We start from the raw sequence: 14,248 nt of genomic DNA, 5'->3' as shown, positions 1-14,248 counted from the left end.
AAGAGTGATTTTATTGTCTTCGTCTACATTCGTATTTATATTACATTAAGTTTTCTTAATGACATGGTTTTCTTTGGTAAGGAATACCTACTATGTTCCTTTTCATTTCATCCCATATACATTCATTCAAACTTTCAAAATTGTAGACTGTCATCAAACAGAACTGCCTCCAACTGTGCCACTTTCTCAGCATATTTTCAATTGAACTTCTAAGATACTGTAAGTCTAAAATTGTTTACCGTCTTTGTGAAGAGGTTTGAGTTCTTAAAAGAGTCTTAGTGTCACCAAGTTTATGTACTATTTATTAGAATCTGTAACTATACTTTAGTATTGCATGCCTACATGATTAATACACAGAAAAAGTAGATTTCAGTGCTATAGGGTTATACATTATAGTAGAATTCTGGCTTCGTCCACTGACCTTAAGAAATATATCCAGAAATCTCTTTCTGAAAATAAGATGTTTACATCCTATAGCTTAGCATTTAATGTGCAAAATACTTTTCAATAGTCTTTTTGTACTTCATCTTCAAGGGACTCATTTTTGCCTATCTGCCGGGTGAATGACTTTGAGACTGCTGATATTCTATGTCCAAGTAAGTGAGAATTTAAAACAGTTTTAATATCTGGCTTCGATCTACCATTTCACCTTTCCATCAGTAAATGTAAAAAAAAAAAAAAAAAAAAAAAAGGAAAAAAACAACTTCAAGGAAATTGGCTTTAAAAAGTATATCCCATTTTTAAGTATGAATTTTTAATATCTTGTTGAATTTCTTTTTTTCCTTTTGAGAGCCACAGAGAAGCTGTTTTTCTGATGTTTTTTTAAAACTCCTTCCATTTAAAAAGTGGTCCATAAATTTGGGAATATGAGTACAAATAATATGTAAGTATGGTTTTGCATAGTGGATTCATCATACCAATTTTATCAAATGTAACAATTACTATTTACCATATAGAAATTATCTTTTATCATTAAAAGAATAGTCATAATGTTATATTAGAATGTAAAATTCTAGCTTTAATTGTCCTTTAATTCGACTTTGATATTTATCCATCAAGTTACTGTAAGTTAAGAGATTTGGTGTGTATATTAGGCTATTCTTGTATTGCTATAAAGAAATAACCTGAGACTGGGTAATTTATAAAGAAAAGGGATTAATTGGCTCACAGTTGTGCAGGCTATACAGGAAGCATGATGCTGGCATTTGCTTGCTTTTGGGGAGGCCTCTGGAAGCTTAGTCATGACAGAAGGCAAATGGGAGCAGACATGTCACATAGCCAGAGCGAGCAAAAGCACAAGGGGGAAGGTGCCACACACCTTTAAGTGACCAGATCTTGTGAGAACTCACTCACTATAAACAGGACAGCATCAACCATACTCTTAACTTTACAATCCAGCAAACATGCTCCTTTGTATTTACCCAAATGAATTGAAAGCTGATATTCACACAAAAACTTACACACAGATGTTTAGAGCAACTTTATTCATAATTACCAGAACTTGAAAGTAGCCTTGGTGAATGAATAAACTGTAGTACATCTAGAGAATAGAAGTTATTCAACACTACAAGGAAATTAGCTAGCAAGCTATGAGAAGACATAGAGGAACATTAAATGCATATTATTAAGTGAAAGAAGCCAGTCTGCAAAGCCTACACAGCTATATATCATTCTGGAAAGGGCAATATTGTGGAGACAGTGAAAAGATCAGTGGAAACCACTGGTTAGGGGTGAGGGAGGGATGAATAGGATCCCTTTAGCACTAAGGATTTTTAGGGCAGTAACAATACTCTGTATGCTACTCTAATGGTAGATACTTGTCATTATGCATGTGTCGAAACTCAGAATGTACAGTACCGGGAGTGAACTCTAATGTAAACTGAATTTGGGATGATAATGATGTGTCAGTGCAAGTTCATCAGTTGTAACAAATATACCACTCAGGTGAAGGAAGTTGGTGGAGAGGAGTTTTGTACATGTGTGGGGACCCAAGATATGTGGGAACTATCTACTTCCTGTTTAGATTTACTTTGAACTTAAAACTCCTTTCAAAAAGGAAGTCTATTAAAAATTAATTGACTGTATATTTGTCTATTTTTGAGCTCGCTATTCTACCCCATTGATCTGTATGTCTATGTTTATGTCAAGCGGTACTTTGATTATTTAGCTTTACAGTAAGTTTTGAAATCAGTGTTACTCCTCTTTCTTCAACTTTTTCAAGATTATTTTGGCTATTCTGGTCCTTTGCATCTCTATATGTATTTTAGTATTTCCAGCTTGTCATTTTCTACCCTTCTTCCCCTGAAAAAGCCATTTTGATTGAGATTACTTTTAATGTATTGTTCATTTGGGGGATATTTGACAATTTAATAATATTGGGTCTTCTGACCCATATGCATGCTGTATCTCTGCATTTATTAAGGCTGTTAAATTTCTCGTAATGATGTTCTATAAATTTCAGAGTGCAGGCCTTGTATAATAAATTTTGTTAAATTTATGCCTAAATCAAATTTTTAGTGGTTCTGTAAATTTAGTTTAAATTTTCTGATTAGTCATTGTTAGTGTAGACAAGTACAATTGATTTTTATATATTGACTTTGCTAAAATCACTTATTATTTGAGTAGATTTTTTTTTTGTAGATTCCTTAGGATTTTCCTTATTGACAATTCTCAATTTTTGTTTGAGGACAAAATTTTTTTCTAATCGAGATGCCTTTTATTCTTTTTTTTTTTTTTTACGTTTCTGCACTGGCTAGGACTTTTAGTATAATACCGAATTGAAATGATGAGAGCAGTCATCATTACCTTGTTTCTGATCTTGGGGGAAACCATTTAGTCTTTCATTATTAAGTATTCGTTGTAGGATTTTTCTTAGATGTTTTTTATCAGAATGTACAACTTTTACTTCATTTCACTGAGAGTTTTTATCATGAAGGGTATTAAATGCCTTTTCGGCCTCTAGTGAGATAATCATGGGTTTTCTCTTTTTTAATCTACCAAATTACATTACTTGATTTTTGAATATCAAGCCAACCTTGCATTCAGGATGTGTCCTGATTGGTTATGATATATTTTTAATATATTGCTAGATCTGAATTAAGTTTTTTTGTCTGTGTTCATGATGGATATTGTTCTGTAGTTTTTTTGCAATGTCACTGCAGTGACTGATCTGAGTATCAGGATATACCAGTCTCATACAATACATTTGGAAAGATTCCCACTTCCATTTTTGGGAATTGTTTTATAAAATTTGTATTATTTATTTCTTTTTTGAATATTTGGTAGAATTTACCAGTGGATCTATCTTGGATTGCAGTTTTCTCTCTGGGATAAGAATTCAAAGTCTTTAATAGATTAAGGGCTATTCTGGTTGTTTATTGTCAAAACTCCTGAGTGAGCTTTGGTGATTTATTTTTTTAAAGGAATTTTTGGGTTGGCAAATTTGTTAACATAAAATTGTTCATTATATTCCCATATTGTTTTAATGTCATTGGGGTAGGTAATAACATCTTCTCTATCATTTCTGTCATTAATAATTTGTTTATTCTTTTTTTTCCCTAACCAGTCTGGTTATCAGCTTATCACTTTTCAAAGAACTAGCTTTTGACTTAATTGACTTTTCTATATTTCTGGTTTTTGATTATTATTGAATTTTGAGCTTATTGTTATTCTTTCTTCATGGTTATTTTGGGTTTCATTTACTCTTTTTTTCTAGTTTTTTTTTTTTAAGGCAGTAAGCCAAGTCCATTAATTAGATACCTTTCTTCTTTCCTAATATAGGTATTTATTGCTGTAAATTTCCCTCTAGCACTGCTTTAGCTGCATCCCCCAAACCTTGATATGTTGTATTTTCATTTTTATTGGGTTCAAGATATTTTCTAATTTCCCTTTTGATTTCTTTTTTCTTGTATGGGTTATTTATAAGTGTGTTGTCTGCTTTCCAAATATTTGGGGATTTTCCCACAATTTTTTCTGCTACTGATTTGTAAGTTATTTCTTTTGTGATCAGAGAATATACTTTGTATCATTTGAATCCATTTAAATGTATTCACACTTATTTTATGGCCCAGAATATGGTCTATATTTGTTCACTATGGTGGCTGTAATAAATCACCACAAACTTGGTGACTTAAGATAACATACATTTATTCTCCTATAGTTCTAGTGGTCAGAAGTTCAAAATTGGTTTCACTGAGCCAAAACCAAGGTGTTACTAAGGTTGCACTCCTTCAGATGGCTCTAGGAGAGTCAGTTTCTTTGCCTTTTCTAGCTTCTAGGGTTGCATTTCTCAGCTCATGACCTTTCTGTCTTTGAAGCCAGCAGTATAGCATATTTAAAACTGTTTCTACTTTCATGATCACATTGCTTTCTATTTTCTGTGTATAGTCCAATCTTTCTCTACTTTCCTCTTATAAGGACACTTGTGATTGCATTTAGGGCCCACCTAGATATTCTAGAATAATTTTCTCATTTCAAGATCTTCAATTATACTTATAAAGCCACTTTGCAAATAAGATAACATGCACAAATTCCAAGGAGTAGGACCTGAACATCTTTGGGTGCTATTATTCAGCCCACCACGTGGTCTACCCTTGTAAAAGTTCCATGAGGACTGTTGTTGATGAGTGGAGTGTTTTAAACATGTTAATTGGATCCAGTTGGTTAATAGCGTTGTTCAAGCCTACTGGGTCCTTACAGACTTTTTTCCTGGTTGTTCTTTGAACTGTTGATAGAGAGATGTTAAAATCTTCAGCTGTGATTGTGAGTTTGTCTGTTTTGTCTGTTCTTTTAATTTTTGTTTTATGTACCTTGAAGCTCTAGTTTTAGAAGCGTACACATTTAGAATTGCTATATCCTCTTGATGACATAGTCTTTGTTCTGAAATATACTTGATTTTATATTAACATAGCTACTTCAGGTTTCTTTTCATTAGTATTACCATGCCATATTATCCTTGTAACTTGTGCCTTTGGATTCAAAACGGGTTTCTTGTAGACAGCATATGGTTGGGTCTTGCTTTTTAAATTCAACATCACTATCTCTGTCTTTTAATCAGAGTCTTAGACCATTTACATTTAATGTTATTATTGATATGATTGGGCTTAAGTCCACCTTTATACTATTTGTTTTCTCTTTGTCCTGTTCTTTAGTCCTGTTTTCTCCATTTCTTGCCTTAGTTTGGTCTATTAAAATAAATTTTATTTTATATAATACTATATATGAAAAAGATATTCTACCTTGTCTGTTATTGGCTTATCAGCTATTTGTCTTTTTAAAATGGTATTTGCTCCAAGTTTCAGTATGCATGTATATATCTTTAACATACCATTGTCTATCTTCAAATATATTATACCTTACAATAATATACTTTTATTTTCTCCACTACTGGTCTTTGTGCTATTGTGTCATAAATTTTACTTTTACAGATATCATAAACACCTTAATCGATATTAGATTTGTGTGAAACAGTTATCTTTTAAAGGATTTTCTATTTTGACATTTAAAAAATAGATGTAGTGGGTACAAGTCCACATTTCTTACATACATATATTGTGTAGTGGTGAAATCTCGGCTTTTAGTGCACCCATCACTAAAGTAGTGAACATTGTACCAAATCAGTAATTTTCCAACCCTTGTCCCTCTCCTACCCTCCCACATTTTGTAGTCTCCAGTGTCTGTTCTACTTTGTATGTCCATTGTACCCATTGTTTATTTCCCACTTATAAGTGACAATGTGCAGTATTTGACTTTCTGTTTCTGAGTTATTTCACTTAGGATAATGGCCTCAAGTTCCAACCATATTGCTGCAGAAGACATTATTTCTTCTTTTTTAGTGGTTGAGTAGTGTTCTCTGGTATATGCATACCACATTTTTAAAATCCAATCCTCCACTGATTGACGCAGGTTCATTTTATATGTTTGCTATTGTGAATAGTGCTACAATAAACATACAAGTGCATTAATCTTTTTGATATAATGATTTCTTTCTTAAAGGGATTTTTTATATGAGGAAAAATGTCTTCTATATTAACTCACATTCTTGTAAGTACACCAAATTTCCATCTGGTATGATTTTTCTTAGACATGAAGGATTTTATTTAACACTTATTGTAGTGCTGTTAAAAAGCCTTTATTTCACTTTAATTTTTGAAAGGTATTTTTCTTGAGGCCAGGTGCAGTGACTCTCACCTGTAATCTTATCACTTTGAGAGGCCAAGGTGAGAGAATTGCTTGAGTCCAGGAGTTTGAGACCAGCCTGGGCAATATATAGCAAGATCCTTTTTCTACAAAAAAATGTTAAAAATGAGCCAGATGTGGTGATGCATACCTGTAATCCTAGCTATTCCAGCAGCTTAGATGGGAGAATCACTGGAGAACAGGAGTTCAAGGCTGCAAGGAGCTATGATCGTGCCACTGCATCCCAGCCTGAGCAACAGAGTGAGACCTGCTTCTTTTTGAGAAGGAAAGAAAGAAAAATGGATAAATAAAAGGTATTTTTCTTGAGCACTCGGTGGATATGAAAAGTCAACTTTTCAATCCACAGTTGGTTAAATCTGCAGATGCAGAATGCACAGATATAGAGGGCTGACTGTACTATGCCATTTTTTTGTGTGTTTGTCTTGTTTTGTTTTTTGTGTTTTTTTTGTTTTTGTTTTTGAGATGGAGTCTCGCTCTGTCACCAGGCTGGAGTGCAGTGGCACAGTCTCGGCTCACTGCAACCTCCGCCTCCCAGGTTCAAGTGATTCTCCTGCCTCAGCCTCCTGAGTAGCTGGGACTACAGGTGCGTGTAACCACACCTGGCTAATTTTTGTATTTTTAGTAGAGAAGGGGTTTCATCATGTTGGCCAGGATGGTCTCAATCTCTTGACCTTGTGATCCGCCCACCTCGGCCTCCCAAAGTGCTAGGATTACAGGTGTGAGCCACCACACCCAGCCACTATGCCGGGTGTAAGGGACTGGTGCATCCACAGACTTGGGTTCTCTAGGCATCTTGGAACCAATATCTAGCAAATACTGAGGGACTACAGTATAGAATTCTTAGTTGACAGTTTTTTCAGTGCTTTAAATATATTGCTCCATTGTCTTCTGGCTTACATTGTTTCTGATGAGAAGTCTATTGCTTTTCTTATTTTTGTTTCTCTCTATATAATGTGTTTTGTTTTCCTCTGGCTGCTTCTAAGATTTTTTTTGCCTTCTAAGCTAGTTGTTAGCAGTTTGAATATAATGTGACTTTTAGGTGTTTGTTTTTGTTTTTGTTTTGTTTGTTTGTTTTTCTGTTCTTTCTTCCCTCCCCCTACACCCCTGCCCGCCATTTACGTTTGTTCACTTCCTTGGATATGGTTATTGTTTTTATACAATTTGGAAAATATTCAACTATTCTGTAAAAGTCTTTTTGTCCCTTTTTGTAGGATTCCAATTACACATTAGTTATGCTGTTTGATATTGTCTCTCAGCTCACAGATATTGTATTCATTTTTTTCTCTCTGGACTTCATTTTAGATAACTTCTATTATGTCTTCAATTTCATGAATCCTTTTTATTTTAGGTCTGAACTACTGTTATTCCCATCAGTGTAATTTTTATTTCAGGTATTTTTCAACTCTAAAAGCTTAATTCAGATCTTTTTTAAAAAATCTTTGCTTTTATTTCTTCATATTGCTGATTCTTTTCTCTGCCCCCTTTATTTATTTATAAAGGCTGTTTTCACATTCTTATCTACTAAATCTACCATGTATGTTATTTGTGTTATATTTTAATATGTTTCTGTTGATTGATCATATTTTCTTATTATGGATCATGTCCTTTTTCTTGGCATGTCTGGTTATTTTTAGCAGATGCCAGACATTGTGAATTTTACCTTGTTGGTTGCTGGATTTTTTTTTTTATTCCTTCAAATATTTTTGATTGTTTTCCTGGCCTTAGTAGTTTCTTCATATTCATGAACTAATTAGTACTTAACTGAGAACCTGAGGGGATTCCTCTACAGATTTCCAGAACTCTTTCTCTTTACAGCTTCCTCATCTTAATACTCAGTTCCATAAATCCTAGTTGCTTTGGCTTCTGCAAACTCTAAACTCTGTCTTCTTGACCCAGCAAGATGTACAGGTTTTATTTGTGTTCTCTTTCTCTGGAGTACAGCCTGAAAACTCTTCAGTCATGGGCTGGTGCAGTAATGGAATTCACCTCATTTGTTTCTCTTGGAGATTGCTGTCCTATATTGCCTGTTATCCAGCATCTAAAATTTGTTGCTTCGTGTGTTTTTGTTTTTCTAGTTTTTTAATATGGGAGGGTAATTCTGGTTTCTGTTATTCCTTCATGACCAAAAGTGGTTTGCCTTTTTTTTTAAAGTTATTAATACAAAGATAATTTTTACCTTTAAGTTAGAGCAGATTTTCTACACTTTGTTATATCCTATACAGTTTTATTTTATATATTATGAGCAGAATATATAGTAGAAGAGGATGAATTTTCATTTTCATATTATGTTAGTTCAAAGGTTTATTTAAAGAGTCTTGCTTTCTATTTTAGAAGCAAAACGGACAAGTCGGTTTTTAAGTGGCATTATCAACTTTATTCACTTCAGAGAAGCATGCCGTGAGACGTATATGGAATTTCTTTGGCAATATGTAAGATTTAAATATGTTTTGGGGTTACATGCCAGATCAGTAACATTATTTATGAACTTATAATCTGTTTTGAAATGATTGTCATAGACAGCAAATTGCTGTATTGTCTTTAGAATTGAACTCATTTTTATATTTATATTAACTTGCAGATTTTAGTTACTGGATAGCATATCTCAGAATCAGATTTTCTTTGAAATTTGGTAACACTATGGAGAGGCTGAGTTGTGTTTGTTTTAAAATCTTGTAGCTGAGGCTTGTTTTCCTATATTAGGAAATGTTAGAGAATATTGATATGTTTACATTTTTTTCTTTGAAGTTTGCGTAGATAGTGTAGCTTTTATTAAATAACGGACATATTTGAGGTTTATATTTGCCTTTTAAATAATGGCATAATTGGACTGTTTGTGGTGGTGTTTATCATGCTTGCCCAGATTCAGTCCAAGGCAATCTCTTTAACAGACAGAAACTCATTTTCCTTTCATCAACAATTTAGAGAATTGGGGGAGATTATGGGTCATCTGTGTGATTTTTCCCATTTGCCTTCAGTAATGGGGTACCATACTCTTAGAAAAACACCAGAGTAACTCCAAACACTTAGACCCTAGGCTTCAGCTTTACTGAGCTATGTAGATCCGTACTTCTTTGCACAAATCATGCTAACCTTATAACTCCTAAACATCATATAATCTTCAAAGCTTACCACATTCATGTGCCAACATACACACACTCTCATAATTTTGCTTGGTTAATTACTATCTTTAAGACACACCTCAGACATCTATCACCTCTACGATGTCGTATCACCCTTCTTCCCAGCCATTACCCAAGTTGGGTTAGATGTCACTCTTGTTGGTTCCCATTATATTAAAAATAACAAGCTATTTTGTGGGGTTTTATTCTTGTATCTGGCTCCTCAAGGAGGCTTAGCTACTTAAGGTCAAGACCTATAAGTTAGTCTTCTTGAGAATTCTCAGTACCGAGCTCAGTGCCTATGATGAGAGTCCAGCATTTGTGTTGAGTAAAGAAATTCCTAATTCATTTGTCATGAAGGCCTAACTCTATCTTAAATTTTTTATTTCTGATGGTTCAAACTATAGTATGAGTAAGCATTTTGGACACAGTGATTGTGTTGAAATGCACTAATATGAGATGATTAAAATTGCTTTAATAGAAATCCTCTGCGGACAAAATGCAACAGTTAAACGCCGCACACCAGGAGGCATTAATGAAACTGGAGAGACTTGAGTAAGTGGGAGATTTACAAGTAAAATAAATGCAATTTCAAAATGCAAAATGAATTGTAAATAGTATTTTACAACCCTATATTCCACCTTAAGTCTCTTTTATCTCCCTTAATAGATACCAGAGTATTTGAGTTTGCCTTTTCTTAAAAAAAAAAAAAAAAAAAAGGAAAAACTAGTTTTTCTTCTAACTCTTAATTATGTAATACATCCTTTGGCTTTTTTTGTTGTTGTTGTTAGTGTGTTAGCCTGATTTGTTTAAAGCCATTAGCTTACTGTCCTGATTTATGTCTGGAATATTGTCTTATGTAGGTAAGCAGTAACTGCCTGGACTATCTTCCTTCAGATCAGTTGATTCCATCAAATGTTTACTCCTACAACAGAGTTTTCATTTATTTGTTTTGTTTTTGACTTATAGGTAGTGTAGGGAAAAGAATCACTCAACAGTTGTGATTTCTTCGCCTTCCTTATATATATATATTGATTTTGAGCAGGATTTTTTAAATCTCTTCTAATTTATAGATGTCTTTGAGGTTATCTGTTTTAGATGAGAAATTTTCTAACCTGCCCCTGGTTAAAATTGCCTTTACAGGCAGACATTAGAATATAACAGGGTAAAAGATGCCACCAACTAAATCAAAACAAGAATGACAAAGTGGAGAGAATATTTGCAGCACATGCCACAAAGCCTTACCAACTCTAATAACAAAACCCATGTAATATTCGTAATATACAAATATAATATACAGAACTACAAAGCAGCCCTGTAAACTGACAGGAAAAATGATAACTTCAAAAAAATAGACAAAGGCTTTAAACAGGGAGTTTATATAAAAATAGCTAATATATCAGATAGGCAAAAACTAAATTTGAAAACGTTCTTATAGAAGAGACTTGAACATGTGTAAGTGTTGTAAGGAAGGACTAGTAGCGGAAGAATGGATGGTATGGGAGTAAGAGTTGTGAGGCAATGATAGCCAGTGCAGAGGTAGAGAAATCAGCATTACCAGAAGGTATACAATATTCATGTTATTAGGAGTGAAGTTAGAAAGGATAAGTATGTGTGTGGATGGATTCTACTTTCAAATCCATAGATTTGATAGTAGAAAACTGAAGGAGCTCATTTGATTTTTATTTTCTGCCTGTAGTAGAGGCCAGATCATTCATTTCAAATGATTGCCACATGAAAGGGTGTAATTCAGAAACATAAAAGTAGACAATTTCTTCATCTCAGTTATTTGAGGACAGGTATTTCATTTTAGCCTTTCAAAAGTGAAGAGCAGTATTTTAATCTATTTTGCTGTGTTAAGTTCTGTTCCAGTTGAAGAGCAAGAAGAGTTCAAGCAGCTTTCAGATGGTATTCAGGAGCTACAACAATCACTAAATCAGGATTTTCATCAAAAAACGGTATCTGTTGTGAGGCACCTTAAACTTTAAAAAATAAAATTTGTTTGTAGATGTGGTGGGACATATAGTGGAGGTAACAGCACATTGCTTTCTCTATTACCAAAGAAACAGAATATATTTCTGTGCCCATTTGTGCCCCTTATAATGGATACATACTTCTCTCAACCATCTAGAACCGTGATGGTTTTTGTTGGCAAAGTTTTTTGTTGTCTTATTGAATAGAATTTTTTAGGGTTTTCCTAGGTTTAATTTCACTGCTTCCAAACCATGCACTGTGGCACCCTGGATACTGCAGTAAACCCTCAAGAATGCCTCAAAATATCTTAAATTTTCAAGGGAACCACTGTAGTACTCAGCATCTGTCATATCCTTTTTGAATTCAAGGTAGTTCACAGTTTCAGTTTTTGGTCACATTCCTTTCATATCCTTGTGCAGCTGGGATTTTGGCATTTGCTGTGATAAAAGCAAGTACAATGTAAAAATCACTGTGACACAGGAAATGAGAATGTCTATATCCAATCTGAAATATACGCTCCAAGGTACGTGAATTTATGCAGTGCCCGATAGGTACATACATCTAATTAGGAAGTACTCGAGGTTATTTAAGAACAAAATAAAAATTTTTTCTTTCGACTTATATGTATTATTTTTCAAAGGGCTACAATGTTAGGACATAAATACTAGGCCATTATTTGGAGTTAACTACTTAGTAAAGGAACTCTTAGATATTTCTTTTGGCTTAGGAGCATCATGAACAGAGAAAGTTTGAAGAATATCTGATCTAACACATTTAACTCCTTTCTTACCTTAATTTTATGAGACAGCAGTGAGTGGCTAAATCTAAATGTTTTGAATCATTATAAAATGTGTTTGCTTTTTCCCTTAGATAGTGCTGCAAGAGGGAAATTCCCAAAAGAAGTCAAATATTTCAGAGAAAACCAAGCGTTTGGTAAACATCTTTTCTTTTCACTAGCATTTAAAGTTTGAATATATTGTGTGGAGGAGTATTTTAGCTGTGTGTGTTATTATGGTCAAATGTTTCTCCCTTTTTCCCTTCAAAATGAAACAATCTTTTTCAACTTAAATATAATAGATGACTATTGTTTTAAAAAATATCGAAACACAGAAATGTATGAAGAAAGTAAACATCACCTGAAAGCTCACTATACAATCTGATTTATATCAAAGATTGTATTTGCTATGCAAATGTAAATATGCATGTGTAATTTTACATAAATGATATTAGGCTCAATACATCTTACCTGCTTTTTTCTCCACTTAGCAATATAATACAGTTATGAATTTTAAATAGATCCTCATTATATTAATGCTTGCATCTAGTTGAGCATTATATGTATGTGCTGTCTTGTAGATCCTTTTAATCCCCTTCTGATAGACTTTTACATAGATTCTAATTTTTTGCTATTAAACAGAAATATATGTATGTGTGTATCATATGCATACATATGTACATACATACATTTCTGCAACAGGCTGCTTTTATTTAAAATAAATTTTTTTGTTTAGGATTTCTGGGTCATAGGAAATACACATGTAAAATTGACCACTGCAGCCAAGCTGATTTCTAGAAAGATACCAATTTATATTCCTACCAGTAGAACAAGAGACTGTCCCTTTCCCTATACCCTGGCCAAAATTGGATGTTTTCAGGCTTTTAAAATCTTTGTTACTGTTACATTGAAAAAAAAATCTCATTTTATTTGTATTTATTTTATTTTTTAGTTTTTTTGAGACAGAGTCTCACTCTGTCACCCAGGCTGGAGTGCAGTGGCGTGATCTTGGCTCACCGCAACCTCCACCTCCTGGGTTCAAGCAATTCTTCTGCCTCAGCCTCCTGACCAGCTGGGACTACAAGCGTGTGCCACCACACCCAGCTAATTTTTGTGTTTTTAGTAGAGGCGGGGTTTTACCACATTATGCAAGCTGGTCTCAAACTCTTCACCTCGTGATCCACCCGCCTTGGCCTCTCAAAGTGCTGGGATTACAGGCATGAGCGACCACACCAGGCCAAAAAAATCTCATTTTAATTTAATTGCTTTAATTCTAGTGATTTTGTCCATCTTGCTTAGTGATTTCTTGTTATTTCTTATTTTGTATATTGTTTGTGTACCTTGTTTATTTATTTTATTTATTTATTTATTTTTTGAGATGGAGTCTCACTCTTTTGCCAAGGTTGGAGTGCAGTGACATGATGTCAGCTCACTGCAACCTCTGCCTCCCGGGTTCAAGGGATTCTCTTGCCTCAGCCTCCCAAGTAGCTGGTATTACAGGCATCCACCACCACTCCCGGCTAATTTTTTTGTATTTTTAGTAGAGATGGGGTTTTACCATGTTGGCCAGGCTGGTTTTGAACTCCTGACCTCAGGGGACCTGCCCACCTCGGCCTCTGAAAGTGCCAGGATTACAGGTGTGAGCCACCACACCCGGCCACTTATTTATTTTTCAAGAAACTCCATGAATTAGGGATTTTAGCTCTCCATTTATTTGTCTGTCAAATTTATATATTTTTTGCCCATTAAAAGGTTTATGTTTTTATGTAGTAAAATTTATAGATACGGCCTTTATGGTTTTTGGCTTTAATTGTGCACATAGAAAGGACCGTCCTATTCATCAGATTATTTTTTAATGCTATATTTCCTCATTGTACTTTTATAGTTTCCTTATTGTTTTAACATGTATACTTTAGATCCTTGAGAAACTTACTCTGGTGTTATATTTCCCTTATTTTTCTATCTTTTTTTTACTGGGAAATGCTTTCATCTGAGTAGTACTTACTATGGCTCAATTTTATTATTTATTTATTTCTGTCTCATTTAAATCCAAGTTAAAACAAGCACTTTGTAGTTACTAAGTTTAGACCTTTTATAAAGAGGAGAAAAGTGATGAAAGTTAACACTATTGTAAGGAAAATAACCTCTAATCTTGTAGAGCATTAAAAGAGTAGATAATGTG

At 33.8% G+C, this 14,248-nt stretch overlaps 1 protein-coding gene across 3 annotated transcripts in view; it reads left to right on the top strand.

The window, feature by feature from the left end:
* Window positions 1-14,248, top strand: part of NUF2 (NUF2 component of NDC80 kinetochore complex) — a 34,085-nt gene that overhangs the window by 6,496 nt on the left and 13,341 nt on the right. For all 3 annotated transcript variants that reach the window (XM_004027802.5, XM_019026047.4, XM_004027803.5), the window contains exons 5-9: window positions 535-596; window positions 8,530-8,627; window positions 9,799-9,872; window positions 11,179-11,275; window positions 12,162-12,224. In XM_004027802.5, the coding sequence (XP_004027851.1) occupies window positions 535-596; window positions 8,530-8,627; window positions 9,799-9,872; window positions 11,179-11,275; window positions 12,162-12,224 (394 nt within the window). The remainder of the gene's footprint in view (window positions 1-534; window positions 597-8,529; window positions 8,628-9,798; window positions 9,873-11,178; window positions 11,276-12,161; window positions 12,225-14,248) is intronic.

This window comes from Gorilla gorilla, chromosome 1 (genome assembly GCF_029281585.2).
Source record: "Gorilla gorilla gorilla isolate KB3781 chromosome 1, NHGRI_mGorGor1-v2.1_pri, whole genome shotgun sequence".
NCBI lineage: Eukaryota > Metazoa > Chordata > Mammalia > Primates > Hominidae > Gorilla > Gorilla gorilla.
The sequence above is the reverse complement of the archived record's forward strand: the minus strand, read 5'-3'. Positions and strand labels throughout refer to the sequence as shown.